Genomic DNA, 20736 nt, shown 5'->3' on the forward strand with positions numbered 1-20736 from the left:
GCAATGATGATCTTCTGGCTACTTGTAAAAACTTCACCATATTGAACCGAACTGCACAAATTTACTGACATGTGGGAAACCTGTGCAGCTGTTTAGAGTTTAGTAGATGATCAGTTGGTGAAACTCAGTTTAAATCCTGCAAGATATTACCATACTTTACTAATTTTTGTGTGTTTTTTTTGCCAAAAAATAAATAAATAAATACTTGAAATCACTTACACAGTGGGCCCTAAATTCCATGAAACTGTAACTTTTTGAATGGAATTATGGATTTGAAACATGACACATGTTTTATGATATTCTCATTTTTTGGTGAAGGTCTCTTTTGTGTTTGGGATAATGCAGAGGAAGTCTATTATTGCGCATTTTAAAAATAATAACTGATGTTTTCACCTCTGTTCATACTGTAACATTTGCTTTCTTGTATAATTTATTGAGCACGTTTAGTTCAACACATAGTGAAAGCTGATTGACTCTGGCGACCCCTGACGGTACACAAAAGGTACACGTAAAACCTATTTCCTGATAGTTAAAGATTGTACACAGAATTATTTAATAATAATACAATCATAGGTGAATATTTTAATTATTTTAATGGGTCAGTATTATTATTAAATATATATAAAATACTAAAATATTGTCAAAAGTCTGAAAAGAATGAATTTAAAAAACAAATTTTTAAGAAAAACCTATTCAGAACTGAAAAACTGTATTAATCAGCTTTTTAAAGTTATAATTGTGGCTCAGAAAACCACAACCTTTGATATCTAATCAAGTGAAAAATAATCATGATATTTGTAACCCACTGCAGTCTGGTGGAATAAATAACAGCTTTTTTCTAAAGTGTAAACGTGGGAATTTGACAACCTGATTTGTTAAGCTAATGTTTAATGAACAGAGCATTTCCTCATTTCTTACATTTTTCAATCAGTATTTTCCACTAGTTGTAAATAATTAATGTTTAAATTATTGAAATGCAACATACAACATACGCAGAGTAGTAGTGCTCAGCACACAGAGGGTTGAGACAGAATGTCTTAATGATGTGCTTGTGTTTTGACATTGCAACTTCTTCACTTGAGAACTTCCCAGAGCCGCTCCACTCAGCTCCACTCAGAATGTTTTTGCATGTCTGGCATGATGGTGAGAGGCTGGGAGGATGGAGCGTTGTCTGGTCAGAGTCCAGCAAGAAATAAAGTCCTTATATGGTGAAGTAGGACAGCCAGGAAAACTAAACACAATCATTTTAGGAAAGTTTAGAGTTTACCAGCTTCTCTTAGCTGTACTTTGTAATACTTTTTTGCTGAAGGCTTATTAAATTAACCCAATTTTTGCTAAATCTGCAAAAATGACACAAAACACACAATGTTTCAACCTTAAATCTAAGGGAAACGGTCATGACTGTCAACCTAGCAAAAAATATATATTTTTATTAATAATCAAAGAGTTCAAACTCCATTTAATCTCATAAAAATGTAAAGATACCATTTAAATGTAGAGAAATACCACCCATATAGATGATGCATGCATAAGATTGACTTCCATGAATAGGAGATTAGCTTAAAACAAATCACTTTTCCATCTTTTTGATGATTTTATTAATTACTTTTAGGAGTCTTAAAGCATAAAACCACTGCACTGTTTATTTTATTACAATAAAAATCACATAACATTACAGACATATTAATTTTCCTTCTCAAACATTATACAGGCTCCACACAGAAACAGTAAAAACAAGATTTTTACTGAAGTTTACAAGAGAAGTATTACTGAAAATGAACTCCAATAAAAATAAGAGCACGGCTGAGTAACACCAACAGCACCACAGAAGATGAAGAAGAATAAAAGTTAAGGTGACATCACTGACGGACGTATTTACAAGTGATTTCATTAAAGGCACAGACATTTTTCTCATGAATGATTAACCTTTATATTCACACGCTTGGATCTCAGTTTTGCAGCCAAGAAGATCAAAAAATGAGCTTTTACCTGCTAAGTTACACGCACTGCCTAAATAAAGTATGTTTATGAAAGCTCTACTACATTTACTTCAGCTGTAAAGTTGTACCTTGATGCATACCAGCGGGCAGAAGAACAAACACGTTTATTGTAAATTGTTCATATTTGCTTCCAGCCTTTGTGATTGAAGTCTGTAAAATCTTTCTTCTTTTTTTTAAGATTTATGATCTTTACTAGAGGATAGACGTCAATGCATTGTGAACGAGAAACCAGGATTGGGAATCATGGGAAAGCCCTTCAAGTAGATGTTTGCATTTCTCCCCATTTCAGCCCAACACTAACGTATTTAAATACTGTTTAGCCCTCAGTCGTCCTGATGAGTTCATCTGTATCCACACATATAATGAGAGTTAGATTTTTAAATACCAAAATGCTCTTTTTAATTCAAGCCGCAGTTCAAACTTCAGTTGAAGACTTGAGTAACTCATCCATGTCTACGCTTTTTATCTGCAGTCTGACAGACAGGGTTGTGACCGCTCTGCCAAGCCGAGCGAGATGATATTTTTAGACCCGTTAATTAGATTTGAAACTCCAAAACTGTGTGATATCTTTTTAGCTCCTTTTTACACAGATTTTCTTTTTTTTTTTATAATTGAAAAACTTTCTGCTGGCGTGAGTCATTGTTTTAGGAAGAATTTATTATTGTTATTGCATTGTTGTTCAATGCAAATCTTCATATGAAACACTGTTTGATATTTAAGCTTTTATAGCAACTTATATAAGAACTTTCAGCAGTAAAAACACAAGATACTTTAAGAGAAGTACCATGGAGTCAGTAAAACAAATATAAAAGGAAATGTCACAATATGACAGATGACGCTCATGTCATTTTAATACTGCACTGTTAGACTGGATGAAGGCAAGCATCTACAGTGATGATAATGGCTTCTAGCACATTTAGGTTTAATAATAGTAAAAAATACTGTTTTAGTCGCAAAACTGGGGGGGAAAACACCTGCAAAAGAAAAACTTTTTTATTAAAATGCGAACTTGTTCAAATACTTTGATAAATAATATTGAAGGTTTGCCACAAATCCATGCAAAAAATAAAAATGAAATATTTACAGCTCAAGAGAAATATTGGAAGGTTTTAGAAGGAGTAACAACAACAAAAAAATCCATGTTTGTTGTTACTTTACTTCTCCGCTCAATGTTTTTTGGGTTCTAAATATACAAAGGAGAATGTAGCAGCCTGAACATTTTCTTAAAGTGCAGCCATGTGATTCTTGTTTTTCAATTGCTTCTGTCATATAGCTGTGTAATGATAAAGTAAAAGTTTCAATCGGGTATTCGTGTGACTAAACAGATTAAACAGTTCATTGGATCCATCGGTGAACAGCAGAAGGACTTCTCTCAGACGTCTTGAGGAGCGCCCTGATCTCTGCACCCTAAGGAGGGACCAAAGAAAGGAAAGAGGTTCATCACTTCATGGCTGGTTGAGGGAAAGGTCATGCAGAACTCTTCCTTTACTCTGCCCAGCCCAATCACCAGTTTCCAGAACTAAAGTTGGCTGTAGTAAACTCCAGTTGTTTTGGGACTGCAGGTTTCATTTTTGCCATTTAGAACCCTGAGGGTGACAGCAGAGATGATTGAATTTCTAATATTTTTAATTAATTACATAGAATTTACAAGAATTTTAGAAAAATTCAAGCCTTTGTTTGGTTCATTTTTGCCTACTCGTTGCTTATTTTAGAGCAAATCAAACTTCCTTTAGTAAATTTAGATGTTGGAAGCGTGATCATATAATAGCAAATTGACATAAAAAATGTAAACAAAAGAAAATGTCAGTCTCCATCTAAATCTATATTGTGATGTATTACAGAGAGCAAACTTGAAGACATGGGTTTCAAACGTATTTACCTTTCAAAAGTTCTTGGTAATCATAGGACCGATGGTGACTAGACTGATGCAATATTTAGCTGCCGTCCTGTTTGATTATAGGACTTGCTTGTGGGGCGTTTCATTCCACATATGCAGATGTAAAACTACATAATTCAGATAAACATGGACCCATAAGGAAAGGTTTACAGGCGTTATTACATATCTCATTTTTAATGTAGATTATATTATATCTAATGAAGCTTAAGAAAATAAGTACTTAGCACATAAAATATCATTTCTGAGTGTTGTGAATAAGGAAGGCGGGCTCACTGCTCAGCTTAAATAGAGAGCTCTCAGCAGGAAGGAGGGGAAAGGGGGCGAGGTTGCTCCACCCACAACTCATAGGTGACTTTCTAATGAACTCCAGAAGCTAGGTCCAATTTGATTTTGGCTATAAGTAGCATAATCATGATTAAGAGACCACTGGGAATCGGAGTGGGTCTTTAATAAATGCAGGTCTTCGACCAAAACAAATTTGCAGCTGAGCGAGATGCACTATTGGCTGCATCTAAACTCCTCTCAAAACTTTGTTTGGCCATGCATAATAACTGTAAAATGAATAAGAAGGTGTGGTGAAAAACAAATGGAGTCACATTTGAGTCATGATAAGTAACAACAAGTCTAGAGTCTTAAGCAGCCTGTATTTGAATGTCAAATGCAACAACAGAAACAACAACAGAAACAACAACAGAAACAACAACAGAAAAACAAAAATGGGTGCATTTGATGCCTGACGGAGTCAGATAAAATAGTTTTCTACGTTTATATAAATTAAACCAAGTACTTACCATCTGAAACTTCGGTGTAGAGGAGCAGAGAGGGGAGGAAGAGATGAGATAAAAGTTAATTTAAACACAATTTTAGGAGTTGATCGCATAGAGGTAAACAAGGCGGAGGTTTGATTTGATTATTGAGGCAGTTTGATACAGATGCATTACATGATCGAATCAACACAACGATGGTAAGACTACAGCTCCTCTTTTGGATCAATGAGAAAGGAGCAGGAGACAGGAAGGAGGGAAGATGATACAAGCAAGAGCAACCCAGAAGGTGACTGCCTTGATTTCTTTCCAAGCGAGCGGGGAGTAGGAGGAATGATATAAGAATGGCGAGATCAAACGGTGACAATCATTAGCTGGAGAAAGAGACAAGGAGGTTGAACTGCTGGAGGGAGATGTTTACCACCATCATTATGGGAGAAAGAGAAGAGGGACAGATCTGATTGTGCTAATCAAGTTGTGGATGGAAACACACCCATCGGAGTGGAAGGCCAATGAAGATTTTTGTAGTGTTTCACAATAGGCACAGAGGAAGAAAGAGGGAACAGCTGCCAAGTAGCGTCACGTCCCAAAGCCATGCTGATGAATAATGATCATAGCTGCATACAGGCAGTTTGAAAATCAATCAACAGGGAGGTTTAAAAATATATTCATCATGTTGTTGCAGCAAATACAACTAGATTTCAGCAGCTGAATAAGACAGGAGTCTAGAAGCTTGGGGGGAAACGGCGGGGGGACACATACACGACAAATGGGTACTGCGTTGCAGGCGGTTATGAGTTGACACACTTTGGTTGCACACTGGCAGGAATGTTTTTTTTTTTTTTACTTTTCCTCACATACGCACATTAATCATATTCACAAAGGAGACGGGCGGGGGTAACTCAGAGAGATTCCTGGCAAATTGGGAGAATGGTGTCTTTGCCGGTGGTTTCTGTTCCTCGTCCCCAGAGAATAAACTCTGCTGGTAAAATTAGCTCAACTTACCGGCATATTTACATTTTGTGTTTTGCCGTTGGTTGTTTTCTTTCTTTGGAGAAATCATTTTTTGGTCAAGTAAAAGTGTTTAGATATTTAAATATTAAAAAAGAATGCATTTCATCTTTTTTTTGCCAAACTGAGCTTGAAAATCTAAGGTTTCATTCAAGTATCATTCATTCATTAATTCATTCCAAATCATGTACAAGTTATTAACACACAAAAGGGCCGGCTCACAGAGGATACAACTGACTCTTTTTTTTTTTATTTGCAAAATTGTATTTAGGAGAATTTGTTTCTGTGATATGATATTTATCTGGTGGATAAGACACTGCAAGGCACACAGTGTGGTGTGGAAAACTGATTTACAGAAGGAAATAACTACTAACTGAGTTAACAAAATCGTAACACAAATAATAACAGTAATTAGCCTGTAGAAACTGCATTTTGCATGAGAAAAAATTAAACAAATGTTTGGAAAAGCTAGAAATGAAGTGAAGGAAAGTGTTACTGACTTGCCAAGATGACCATGTCCATGCCCCAGAAGATGCTCATGATCCAGCCCACCATGATAACAGCCGTCACTATCTGGATGAGGGCTGCAGCCACGTTGAGCCAGAACACACAGCAAACCCCTCGCTCGGAGATCAGCTCACTGCGAGCCCCACACAGCACTGTAAACGCAGAGAGGAAAGTACCTGCCGGATAAAAAGAACAAATTATCATGCCAGCAAACGCCATGTTTACCCGAAATGGAATGTAAACTGCCAGTCTTTATCTCGCTGTTTAGCTTGGTTTTATAATGTTTAGAGTTCAGCAGCGATAAGAAGGTAGCTTCAACCCAAAATAACCAGAATAGTGAAATAAACAGTAGATGTTTTTGTTTGAAAACGATTTGTAAAATAATATTCTCATCAGGGGATGGTGTTCAAAGAAAATATTATTAAAACATCACAAGAAAATAGTTACGTGAATTTGGTTTTTCTGAACATTTTGACCAAAATGTTTAATTTGGTTAAGTCACTTTTATGTTAATCTTTTAGTTATATAATATTATCTTGAAAGTAATGGAAATGCCTAACATTACCATTGACACTTCTGTTATATAATAAATAAAAACACATGCCAATAGATGCAGTTTTTCTGTTTTTTTATTATCAGCTTTTTATTCTTACCTACAAACTTACTCAAAGTTCTTATAACTTCTTGTTTGAAGCACATCCCAAAACAAAAGTAACTGTGAAAAGATCACTTCACCACATAACCACTAGGGGCGTGTTACATTTTCCACTGTGGTTTAGAAAACTTGATTTTTCATGTATGTGAATTGATTTAATGTCTATAACAACTCTATAGGGGTACATGTTTGATGCACACAGGACTGCACACAGATGGAGACAATCTTATGCATCACAGATCACCATAAAATCATCATCAATAAAATAAAAAAAACTTTGTTTAACATTCCAGGAGTAACATTTTGTATTATTTATTTAAAAAAAAAGAAGAAGAAAAAAGGAAAACTTCTTTACTTTGTCAACATATGTCCAATCCTGACAACCAACAGTTTAAAGTTAATAATTCACTGATGCTAACATTGTTCAATAACTTATTGGCCCTGTGTTAGAGTGTCTGCCCTGAGACCGGAAGGTTGTAAGTTTAAATTCACAGTTGAGTCAGACCAAAAAGTTGAGTCATACCAAAAACTCCAGGCAGAAGAAGTTGGATTGGGGTGGGGGGGGTTAAACCACCAAATGGTTCATGAGTGTGGCTGTGTCTGCTAAACAGTTTCTAGGCTTTTACTCTGCTACAAAGGGAATTAAGCTTAAAATTGCATTTTGAGTTTTTTTTTATTCAAATCATTCTGAATCATGAACAGACAAAAAAAGCAAATGGAAAGATATTGTATTTGTTTTAAAAGCTACTGGGCAGGCCACAAGCTCCCTGCTCCATTCTGATGCCTTCACTTGCAGATCCATGTATTCCATGGCATCCACATTTGAAGGCTGCTTATTTAGTCAGTCTCAGCTGATCCTCCTGAAAACCTAAACAAACAGTGTCTGTAATTAGCACCCACAAATTCTGAGCTCTTTGGATGAAATCTTGGTCAAACCCTGAGAGTACATAAATATTAAGTGATCTCAAGGTAGCATTACATTGTCATAAGCAATAGTCCATGGATCATTTTAAAAAGGTTTTAAAATCTAAAACAACAATTTATTACTACTAAATATTTATCACTAAGTGTACAGAAAAGTGCTTTTCTCATTCTAATCCGTAAATCACCACTGATCTGAAAAAGCTGATGAACACATTAAGAAAGAGGCAGTACGGAGTGCTCATTACTGTATGGAAAATCCTCGGGGTAAAAACAGCTTCTGGAAAAATTTCTGTCATCCACCGATGACAGTTTTTATTATCATCTGAACAAAATCCGCTTTTTCACTGCACACAAAAAGATTAAAACCATCACATCCCAAACAACACTGATTGTTTTCAACATAAATAACTTGAAGCAAAAACAGACACGACCTATTGGGAAAAGCTTCTAGATAAAAAGTGCCTCCTGAATTTATTTATACCCCTGAGGCATGAATAATTTCAGGAAGCTCTGCAGTTTAAAACTGAAGGGAAAACTGTCCAAAGTCAGCTCAACCCAACGAGAGAAGACTGTTGACAGAACAGCTACTTGAGATCATGGCTTCAACATCCATCAGTAAGTGCATCAGCGCTCCTTGGGTTACCTGGAGGCTTTCCTTGCCACTTGAACAATACATTGTCTGTGAATGTATTAGACATGCGTTACAGTGAAAAGAGCCCATTAGAGTCTCAATGGCATTGAATGCTTCTCCAGGAGGACTCACGGTTGTTGCTGTCCTTGAGAAAGCTCCATCTCTTCTGAGTTGTACGTCAGGCTTAATATGAAGTTACTTACTCCATGAAATCATGTTTTTGGTGTTTATTACATATTATTGTGACATTTTCCCATGAGGGAGTGCATATTATAAATTGAGATTGTTTAGCTGACCTCAGAAAGGTGTGCGTCAGTCAGAAGGAGAAAAGGTTTTTGAATGCTGGTGCAGGAAAGTAAGTAATAGAAGTCAAATCCATTTTCAATAATGTAAATAATAAAAGTACAAATTAATTGCAAAGTTGATTAAAGTGAAAGACTTATTTTCTTTGTCGTACAGGGAAACGATAGCCAACTTAGCACGTCAGCCAGGTCAAGCGTCACACATCTCACTTCCTCAAAGTGTTAGAATTTGCTAAACAGATCCTAGGCTTTTAGCTCCTACAAAGAAAATTAAGCTTAAAATTTGCATTTTTGAGTATTTTTTATTTTTATTTCAATCACTGTGAATCAGGAGCAGACAAAAAAAATAGAGTTGGAAAAAAAACAGCGGGCAGGCCACAAGCTCCCCGCTCCGCTCCATTCTGATGCATTCACTTGCAGACAAGTAGATCCATGTACTTCTTTGCTTGTTAGTTTTCTCCTTTTGAAGCATATACAGGAGGTACTACGATGGATATGGATGTGACTATAAAAAGTCACTTTAATAACTAGTTCATTTTTAATAGAAAAATAATTTGCTAAATGTTTTGTCCCAATTCTTGTATGTACCACCATTACAGCTCCAGGGAGCAATTGAGGTTTTATTGCATCACTTTGTTGCTTTGACAGCTTGACAGAATGTGCTTTCAACACTTGTAAGTGGTTTAATTTCCATTGAGTTTCACTTTCCCCACATTCTTTTTCACTGCAGAGTAAAACTTGACCCAAAGACTGTATAGAAGGTTTTTTTTTATTTTTGGCTTTCTTGGCCTAATATTTGTCACCATGACATTACATGACCAGGCTGAATACACATTTAATATTCAGCTCCTAATGGTGATGTGTTGTTCTGGCCTGACAGACAACATTTTGGTTTTTGAATCTGATTCAAATCTGGAGTCAAAAAGTTATACTTGGACAAAACTACAATTAATACACTTGAGATTTATGTGGTTAAAACATCAGGAAAACCACCCTTTTTATTAAGAAATATGCAGAAATTTAAGCTCAAGTGTCATGCATATCATATGCACCAACCAATAGTTTCAGCCAAGACTTCATATTTTCTTGTTTAAAAAGTTTTACACAACATAATGACAAACCACCAAAGTTGCAGAAAAATGGAAACTTATGAAGCAAAACATGTCTTCTAATCCTTAAAGTCCAACTCTGATTATCTTTTGATCTATTGTAAAAGCATTCCCAGTGGTATTATAATTATGATTATTATTTTGGTTGTTTTTATCCAAAAAAAAAACAAAAAAAACAACAACTGTTTCGTTTTGTAGGACATAGTTTCTGCAGAGCAGCAGTAGTTCATTAGAAATTCTCCAAAAATTAAAAAACAAAGAAAAGCAGTTTCACTTAAGTAACACAATTTAGAATCCCCCCCCCAAAAAATATGATCAAGACAAAGGAATCAGACATTCACAAGTTGTGAGCAGAACTGTTGTGTGCGTGTTGTGTGTCCAGACCCCTTCCTCTCTTCATTGCTAAGAACTTCTTTTTCTGCTCCTAATTTACACTGATTTGATTTAAAGAAATACTCAGAAATACAATTTTGAGCTTGATCTTTTTGATATATGTCCATCATCATCGGAAAAATACCACAAGAACATGTTCAAAATGCCAAAAATAAAATTTTCATTGGAGTGGGTCTTTCACATTTCTGTGACCAACAAGTTTTAATATTTTGGGAACAAAGAGGCCTAAAGGGGTTTCCATTCTATCTTAGATTAAGTTACAATATAAACAGCTGAAGGATCAAACCTGATTTACCTTATTTGATTTTTTCCTTCTGATCTTATTGGAGAAATGTTCTCATTTCAACAAATTCTGTGATTATCCCTGCAGTCAGTCCTGTCAGGTTGATGTTCTCTCTGCAGGCTTTTTGTTCCCTGTAGAAAATACAAAGCTGAATAGTGTGAGTGAGGACTGACTGCGACATGTGAAATGCCTGGTGGGCGTTGAGTGCATCATAACCTTGGCCTTTCCCTTTCTGTTAGCTACATTTCTTGTCACATTGGAGAAATTCAGACAAAAAAAACATAGCAGGCTGAGCAGGTGGACGGAAAGAGGAGCTGGAACAACCAGACTGCAAGCTGCAGCTTCTGTTTTAGGAGGAAGAAAAGGCCAAAACCAACTCATGTGCAGTTTTCTACCCAAATACTTTAACTTAATGAACTATTAAGGACAAATAAATACGCAGAGCAAATATTTCCCAGATGCTCACCTTAAAAAGTTTTACCAAAAAAGACCATCAAAGGTCCAAACGTCAATTTTGACATGATTCCATAAGAGTGAGATGCTTTCAGGTCACGGAGGCCACTCCCACCAGCAGATGCTCTGGCTTCTGGTGGAGCCACCCACCTCCAGACATGAGCCTTGAATGACAGCAAACTAAATGGTAACACATAACCTCTATCAGAGTTTTGGCAGCCAGCACAGGATTTTTGCTGTCTATTTCGTTTTTCTTCCGGTGTATGATTATTATTTTTTGGCTTCACTGAGCATTTGATGGAGCAGTCGGTGCCTATTAGCACACACAGCATACACTTGCACATAAGGGGCAGCCAGCCATCCAATTTTACTGTTTGGTTAACGTGCAGCACATGGAATTGAACAGTTCGACAAATATTCTCCATTCTCTAGTCTGGGAATTAAACTTTTAGTGTTCTTGAGAGTATTTTATAAGTGAATTTTATTTATTTTATTTTTATAATTTCTGATTTTTGGAAAATACTTTGTTGTCTTTGATAGATTTTTATTTTATTTATGGCTTACATGTAAAACAAATAAAACCCTTACTACTACATGTTCTAGAAAGCCCACTTTTGGAAAAAAAAAATTTTTAACTTTTGATATTTTTTAGGAGATTGCCATACGAATATGAAATATTTACATACTGTATTTTGCCACTTTCTGATTAAAATCGACAGCAATAAAACTGCATCTCTAAGTAGAGTTTAATAATTATTTTTTCTTCTGGAATGTAGAAATACTATATATAAATACCAAAATATTTGACATTTTTACACATCAGGTTGTCCTGTTTAAATATATTTTAATTAAAACTGTACATTTTTACAAAACCAACTGTCTTCCAAACAAAAATCCTCCAACATGCTCATGCAAGAGAAAAGCTTTTGTGTCTTGTCGTGTGTGGGACATGGTGAATGTCGGCACTTGTGTGTGTGTGTCGTGTGTTTATATGTGTGCACCTAGATATTAGCCAGACTTATTACTATAATTACACAGAAGGCTCCAACAAGGCACCCACTGTCAGCGTGGGAGGTTAACCACGGAGTGTAAAAGTGTCAAAGACAAGAAAGAGGAAGAGGACTGGAAGACAAAAGAGCAGAGGATGAAAGGACTCTGAGGAGGCATTGTGTAAGTTTCTCACAAAGGTACAGCTGTTCTAAAGCCAGCAATCTCTCGTGCTTGGTACAGTCTTGGTACAGTCTTTCTTCAGTCGGTGTCTTAAAACACCCACCAAACTGCGCTACACTTGCAGAATTTAAGTCGGTGCAGTCAAAGCCACCTTTCTGGTTTGCATCAGTTGTGCAAGCAGCTGACAGGCCTTCAATTTTTGTGCATCTTTAACCTCAAGAGGACCACGCAAGAAGGGGAAAATCGTGTTCTTCCTGGTCATATTTTGCGGAGTTTTTGTCATTTTCCCTTATTTTTGGTCTTGATTTAGTTTAAACTTTGAGAGTAGACAGATTTTATTTCTAATCCAGTCTTTCCTGATGGGCCTTGAGTTTTACCACCTGACCTGTCAGCCTCTATGTTTGTGCTTTATGCAGACCTGTCTCTCCCCCTCCTTTTAGCAGTATAACTGTTCTCCAGTCCTGTCATGCATCCTCTGTTTTCCAAGCTTGCAAAGGAAGAACATGGAGTTGACAATATGCCCTTCTGATTATCTGGAGCTTGGGTTTATTTATGTGAAATGTTGTTTAAATCCCAATAACATGGAGGTGCTATATCTATCACCTACAGTGAAACAGAAATATGTAAATATTTGTCCACTAAGACTTCCCCAGCTGTTTTAGGATAGGCTAGTTATATCCAGCAAATAAAACAATGTCAAAATGTTTTTGTACAAAATCAATTTGCTGATGAAGCAACATTTTAAGGAAAAATAGCTGTTAAATATGCAAAGAGCACCAACTTAGCCAACAAAAAGCTTTCAACCTGCTGGAATATAAACAAAACAATATTTATTTTCCTCTATTTTTTCCCCTGTTTTTAGGATTAAATTTATTGCTTCTCCACATGAAATATCTTTAGATTGTTCGTCTGAGCTTAAAAAGACTTTAAGTCTCACTTTTGTAGAAATATTCTAAAGATTTTCAACAAGTGCAAAAGTCAGCAGAACTTTTGACAGAAGATGGCGCTCTCATTCCAGCGTGACATTCACTCTCCAATTAAAGCGTTGCAGCAAGAGACCCAGAAATCACTTTGTGCTAATAAAAGGTCATGAAAGATTTAGGACAGTTTCAAAAATGCTTGCAGATGTCAACGAGGGGTCACCATAAACCAAATGAAGGCAACACATCCAGTGTCACAAGCCGTACTTTTCATGACGTGGGACTTCTGACTATGACAGCATCTCTTGAAGCTAAATCAGACACTTTGCTCTTTTGCAAATTATGAAAACTTTATATTTTCAACTGACTTGCATAATTGATTTATGAGCATCTGCTCTGGTTCTGCTTTTAACCCTTGTGCTATCCTAGGCACTTTAACATTTGGAGTGGGGTCATCTAGACCCACTAGACAATGCGCTGAACCTTTTTTCTTCAATGACTTGTGATCTTCGCTGGTTTCCATGGATTACATGAAATGCCCTCACCTTTATCCACCTGTGTCATGGTAGGAATAATACGTCAATGGTCATCTTGACCCCATAGGATAGCACAAGGGTTAAACAGCTTATGTGCTTTATTAATTTTCGAGACAATTTTTTGCCACATTTCATGGATGTCCCTGCAATCATATGACCCTGTTTTGAAATGGTCACGTCTGACAAATATATTTCCAAAAAACACGTTTTGCTCACGGCAGCAGCTTGGTCTTCTGGTTCCTAACATGCGTTAGACCCTGTCTGCTCTCTTGCTGATCTGTTCCATCCGTGCATTAATTTTTTGGGTCCAAATTCAATTATAATTTTTTTATCTTTAGCTCCAGGTTGAAAATAAACAACAAGCTGTTTTCAGTCTCAGTCAATAACAACCAAATGGCTGTGACACTCACAGGCACACACATTTCTGCCATCGTAGTCATGACAACCGGCCACAGCTATTCAATAAAATGTCAGGGCATCCAGGCAATGCTTAACGCGCTCAGACACTCCGAGGTGATGTGTTGCCTTGATGTCTTCGCGTTGGGGGACACATTCTGTGGAAACACCTGAAACCAGTATTCCTGTCAGAAACTGGAGAAAAAAGGTATTTGCTAATCCTTCTTTATGGTCTTTGACATCTTTATGCTCCCAGCGATCCAATGTTTAATGTACAGATGCCCGGGTAAACAAAAAGTAAAGTGAGTGACAGAGAAAAAGAAGAATGGAAACAATGTGAAGAATGAGAAAAAGAGAACCACTCATGTGGGACTTTTACAAAAATAGCCCTGCAGAGGAAAAAAAAATGTTTGTTTAGTGGAAGAGTCGGTCAGAAGTGAATGTTGCAAAGGCAAGATTTCACATTTTATGGGAATCAACAAAAATCCATTTCTTTGTGCATGTAAAAAAAAGTAAAACGTGTTAATTATTTTGGTCCTCCAGCTTTTATGCAAAGAATAAGGGAAAAGTAAAGACAGAAATTGTTGCAGGCTGATGTTTGATGAGGAGTCTGCACCAGATGTCAGTGTGACACACATACTCAGACATCTGTGAGAATGCAGAATCAAATACGAGGAAGCTGAAGTGAAAAATGGAACAGAAGGCATTGCAAAATACACAAGTAAATGTGTCAGTAATAAATAACTAAATGAATAAATGCAATTTCCCCAGAAGCCTTACCGACACTTGAAATGGCATCTATCCCCCACTCTAGAATAACTGACAGCTGTTGTGGGTGTACGGGTCTTCAGATGGCCACCTTAAGTGTTTTGTTCAGTTAGATCCATGATGCAGAAAATGTCAAAGGGAGTGTTCTCAGGTCCCAGAACTGTAAACAGCCTTCATCTGGTTGATGTCTTCTCTAAAAACATTCATTTTAGAAAGTCTGCCACTAATAAGGATTGGGTTGATGATAATAAATTAACCACATTCATCAATTTTGTTTTCTTGAACATAGCATTTTAATGTTTAACCCTTTTTACTGTTAAAATAGAATGGTGTTCACCATCCGGCATTCCCCTTCAGGCGTCGCCACAGAATGTTTGTCAGAGATTTTTTTCTGTGGATGCCCTTCCTGACACAACCCTTTATTTCACCCAGGCTAGGGACCGGCACAGGGAGACCCAGACTTGGGCCCCCTTGTGGCTACATCATTAGTCAGTAACGCAGAGAGTCCTTGTGAAGGACCTACTGCTGTTAAAATGAAATAAAATCAACTGTAACTGCCAAATCTGGGGTGATATTTAGAAAACTATTAAAACATTTTATATCTGCCTATTGTACTTGTTAGTTTTTACTTGACCCATTTCAATGAAAATTCAGTTTTTGGTGTTTTTAACATGTTCTTGTGGCATTCTTCTAATGATGGAGGACATATATATAAAGAAAAATAAGCTTTAATTTGCATTTCTTAGTGTTTCTTTAATCAAGTCATTGTAAATCAGGAGCAGACGCAAAAAGGTCATTTGAAAAAAAAAGAGATTATTTGTGACATAGAAGATAAGCTGGGTGGGCCACAAGCTCCCTGCACCACTCCATTCTGATGCATCCACTTGTAGAACAACACATCAATGTACGTCTCTGTTTTCATCGTCTGAGCTGGAATCTGGCTCAAAACTGTACGGCTGGACATCTCTGATATTGCTTTCCATTTGTGTATCACTGGTTATGTTGGGTTGGGGTTGTGAGGGGCTATAATTTAGCAGGAGACCTTGTGAATAGATGGATGGTGGAAAATGGGGCTGCTCTCAACACACAACCATCGACTGACAATAAGTTGTGACAAAACCAATGCCAAACAAAGATCAGAATCCAAATCACACCAATAAAATGAAGAGAAATAAATTAAAACCCACTGGTAACTAGCTGGGCAGTTAGCGAATAATATAAACTACCTAATACCTTGTAATGGAAAAAAAAACTGGGAACGGGAAATAAATGATGAATTATTACAAACAATATGCAAAATAAAAAAAAGTCACAATTTTTATATTCATTAAAACTATAACAAGCACTGCCCCTCTATCTTAAAGAGGCATGCATGATCTAACCGGATATTTCCTCTGTAAAACAATAAGAATGTGAAACTGCACATTATTCAATGAAAAACCTTAGGGCTAAGAAGTTAGAAGAGTGCTTTCCGGTATGGTATTGGAAAGACTGTGTTCCCATAATGATTTCTAATCTGAAGATCAGTTTCTCTCAGTTTTCTTGGAGCAACCTGATACTCAGCTGATACCAGCATGCTGTGAAAAGGGTTTGCCTTAAATCATGAAAGTAACTGATGCCTACTTGAAGTAATGAAGGCGCTGTCTTCTATCCTCACTCTGATGATACATGTTCATTCTGCCTTGTGCTGCAAAAAAAGACTTATTTCCAAGGTTATTTTATCCTGTGATATATTTTTGGGGAATTATTGGATCTCTGTATATCATATATTCAATTGAAATTTGTTTCTAGGGCGGTAATGATATATTCACTTTAATATGAGGTTTATATTCTGGATTAGAATGAGAAATTGCATATAAAATAGAGGAAAACACTTGTATGATTAAAACTTAGCCAAGTACGGAGGTTGAATATTACAGTGAGCATCCTACTTCAAGGTCATTTGGACAGTTTAAATAAAAAAATGTTTACGTATTCCTCCAAAACTGTAACAAAACTAGATCAATTTCATTTGATCACAAACAAACTGCACTGATCTCAAAACTGAAATTACACAAGATAATCAGGTAAAATCACTAAATTTGAGAAGAAATACATTTCAAATCTCATCTTACCAAGTCCAGGTATGAAGGTGTTTAGGAAAAGACAGATGACAGCCAGAGGAAAAGGCATTGTTGGTATTGCAGCCCTTAAAGATCCTTTCTTCTCCCTGACCTCCACCACCACTCCTCCCCCAGCTGTAGGGCACCCAGCCATGGCTTTTGCCCCCAAATTGTCTTTAGATTTCACATTTCCCAGCATCGTTAGTCCTTCTGTCTGCGCCATCTGCTCTTTCTCTTGTTTTTCTGTCACCTGTGCCTTAAAAATAAAGACAGCTGCTGAGAAGCAGGTGAACTAATTTGGAAAACAGAGTCAGTGGAGGGGAAAAAATGTGTCAACAGTGATTCCTTGCATTCAGACAAAATTAACTAAGACTTTAGAGCAGTTGTGTAAGCATGCTCACAGGTCCTGGTATGGTTTATATGTAGAAAAAAAAAAGTTACCTTGGAAATTGTTCACGTGTTAAGCAGAGGTGATGAAAAATCTGAAGTTCAGGAGGAAAAGAAAAAAGCAAAAAAAAGAAAGGAAAAGCATTAAGATAAGTGGGAGAGAAGTCCAGTCACACAAGTCCCATTAAGTCCTTGGACGTAAACACAAAGCTTCCTCATCAGAGGTCAGGAGATTCTGCCTGTTGATTCCACATCCAACATATTGAAATCAGTTGCCCCTAAAAAACAGAAAATCTGAAAAATCCTAAAAATTCTCTCCTTACTTCAAGGATTTCACTTAAACTGTTTCTGTGTCCATAAAAGCTTGGCTTACTCCAGACATACAGAGAGGAGAGCAAGAGCAGCTACAATCCCCCTTCCTCTACTACATCTTCATCCCTCCCTCTCCTCTCCTCTCCCTCTCCTAGTTTCCATTTAAAGGAACAGCACCTCGGTGTAATGTTACACTTCAGCGAGGTGACATTCAACACGCTGCTATTTGGAGCATACTAAAACAAACAGAGACATTTTACTAAGTTAATGCACCAACCATATGTTTGCTGCAACTAAAAAACGGTGCATTAAAGTCTCTTTAATACACTCCAACACAAACTTTTTTTTAAATGCTAATAATGGAAATGCACACATAATTTTTCTAATGGATGAAAAAATGAATGAGACAAAGGAAGTGAAAGAATGTGGGCTGATCGAGGCCAATATAAGATGTGGAGAGAATAGAAAAGATCCCTCCTGTATCAATATCTCGCTAATTATTCATGCACTCTCTCTTGTCCTTTTATTCCTCAATTCCCCGCTCTCTGTCCTTTTTAAAAAAAACAAAAAACAAAGTAGCAAAGCGGCAGGCAGCCCAAACCCTGAAACTAATCTCATCTTCTCTGTGTCCGTTTCATCTTCTTGGGCTCTTTCTCATCTTTGTTTGGTTTCTTAGCAACCCCGGAAGCAGTAGGTAATTATACGGAAGATATTGATCTTTGTTTTAAGCTTTTTCTCTCTTTTCCTTCTATCCTCTCTGCCATATCTTCTCATTATTTCCACTTTGGTCCCTTCTTTTAATTTCCTGTCATTTCTGAAATACAGCTGACAGTGTGGACAATTCCATCTTCATTGGACTCATGAACAGAACGTTAAGCATCATCCCGCTACCATGGCAACATGTTGTGGAGAGGAATACACCAAGTTAGACTGGTTTGGAGGAGTTATACAAGGAATGTGGGAATGTGCTTGGTTCTATAATGATTAGTAACTGCTCTTAGAGCAGTTATTTACAGTCTAATTACTCAGTAAGTGTGATACGGTAATTGTGAATCCCTATCTGTGTGTGTATGTGTGTGTGTGTGTGATCTACCTAAACATAGTTTAGTTTAGGTAGATCCCATCTGCTAGTGAAAGCTGACATCCCACACTGCATATTTGTGCATTTGTGTGTCCTCGAGTGTGTTCTGCGTGTGCTCCTGTTGTGCACCAGATCACCACGGTGACCAAAGCTGTAACAGACTCTTTCCTTCCTTCTAATCTCCATCTTTTGATTGATTCCCGCTGCCTTTCATCCGTTGCTTCTTTTTCTTCACGTACATTACAGCAGATTGATTTTCATTCAGCTTTATATGGGCAAACACTTCCATTGTGCGGCAGGAACTTTTATGAAAGATTCCCTTTGTGTTTGTAATCATCAGCCCTGCTGCTTTGTCTCCTCTCCAAGGTCTTCGACTCCATTTATCAATATGAGTTTAAACCTCTATTGAAATGTTATTTTAGCAAGTACAGACAAAGTAGCCCATTATTTTGGGCAGAAAATTTCCAAAGACACAGCTTGCAGTGGTTTGGAGTTGTTATAAGCAGAACACAAATTGGAACACGGGCAGCAAAAGGCTACAGACAAAACAAGAACTATACAACTCTACAACTAAACTCAATAGTTGTCACACATGTGAGGACTAGATCCATTTAACTGGAACGTCTAACTTTTTGTATTTGATCAACTCAGGCAGACAGTCCTGTTTGAAAGCCCTTGGCATCAATTTTTAAAAACCCATAAGTGTGAGATGCATTTGTGTCTGTTCGCCAAACTTTTCCATTAGTGGGTCTAAATGACCCATTTAAAAAAAATAATTTTATATTTATGCTACCCTTACTAACATACTGCATCTCTGTGTGGTTTTCAAGCTGCACCATGGCACACAAGAAGGTTCTACAGAGGGTCATAAAACACTGCCCAAAAGGTCATCGGCTACCCTCTTCCCTCACTGAAGGACCTCTACAGCACCCGCTGTCTTGGGAGGGCAAGCAACATCATGAAAGACTGCACACACCCAGGACACTGGGTGTTTAAATGGTTGCCCTCTGGAAAAAGACTAAGGGTGACGGACAAAAATTTACATTTCTGAAATTATTAAATGTTTTTGTGGTACTTGGGTCAAAATGACCCCATGTCCTATGAAGACACAGTATTCATAATTAACACTTTAGATTTATTGAATTTTCTTGTTGAAAGTTTATTTTACTACTTGTTTTCTTTACTTGAAAAAAAAAAAGGTCAATTTGTCTCAAACCCCTAAACAACAATCAGGAATGACAACATCAGCAATGCCCGTTTAAAAACGTTATTTTATGCTAAGATTTTACATGCTCAACATTCTGTTTGAAACCAATATTATATATGTATTTATGACTCATACTACTTTTAATAAAAGTTCCTAGAATTCAGCTCACAAATTGATTATTTTTCACAGTAACACATCTTAGGAGTTGAGAGTTTCCATAAAATTATCCAAAAAAGTATTAAGTATTTTTCAATAACTATAATCTTAAGCATTTTCGAGGTAGTTATGCTGCATTTATTAAAAAAAAGACGTTTTTGAAAAAAGTCTATGAAGACTCTCATTCATCCAGGTTGGTTCCATTGTAGTAGGTTTAGGGGCTGTCATCTGGACTTGGTTTTTAAAGTTAGAAGACGTTTCGCCTCTTATCCAAGAGGCTTTGTCAATTCTGAATTACCGGTAGCTGGTCTAAGAGCTGGTATATATATGCGTCCATGGGGGAGGAGTCAGACCTGAAACTGGAGGTATTGTCCACTTAGCCTACATGGTTTCGGGTCGTTAATAGTCCTTTGTCCTCAGCTGGGGGTTGGAGAGCCAGTGACTCGCTCTCCACATTGGTCCTCTCTTTCAGCGGTTAACGACTCAGGTGGAACTGAAAAAAGCTAAAATTTAAAGGGAAACCTGGAGGGATTGTAACACACTTTTTGAACAAATTTATTTAATGTAAAATGATAATAACTGTTTACTAGGAGGATTTGGTTTAGAAAACTATCTCACCAGATCATTCTTGACCTACATTTGGATCTAAGGGTCAAAGCATTTGCACAGAATAAATGTATTTTCAGTAACAATATTTCACTTAGTGTTCCATTTTAATTGTCTTAAATGTCCTTAAACCTCAAAACTTAATTATTAAGCTTAGTCTTCTTCA

At 36.9% G+C, this 20736-nt stretch overlaps 1 protein-coding gene across 5 annotated transcripts; it reads right to left on the reverse strand.

Annotated features, from left to right (window-relative positions):
- Window positions 1–1574: 1574 nt before the first annotated feature.
- On the reverse strand, window positions 1575–17662 carry stum (stum, mechanosensory transduction mediator homolog). 5 transcript variants are annotated; one of them, XM_011491889.4, is made up of 5 exons: window positions 17263–17662; window positions 16834–17077; window positions 6173–6355; window positions 4689–4697; window positions 1575–3407 (listed from the first exon to the last, which is right to left on the reverse strand). In XM_011491889.4, exons 2-5 carry the CDS (start codon window positions 17042–17044, stop codon window positions 3373–3375), a joined length of 438 nt encoding a protein of 145 aa, XP_011490191.1. In that variant the 5' UTR covers window positions 17045–17077; window positions 17263–17662; the 3' UTR covers window positions 1575–3372. The 5 variants fall into 5 exon arrangements, with proteins under 5 accessions (XP_011490191.1, XP_078799007.1, XP_078799008.1 ...); XM_078942881.1 differs by having other exon boundaries at window positions 17532–17649; XM_078942882.1 differs by lacking the exon at window positions 4689–4697.
- Window positions 17663–20736: the final 3074 nt, after the last annotated feature.

This window comes from Oryzias latipes, chromosome 24 (assembly GCF_053564925.1).
Source record: "Oryzias latipes strain Hd-rR chromosome 24, Olatipes_Hd-rR_3.1".
Lineage (NCBI taxonomy): Eukaryota > Metazoa > Chordata > Actinopteri > Beloniformes > Adrianichthyidae > Oryzias > Oryzias latipes.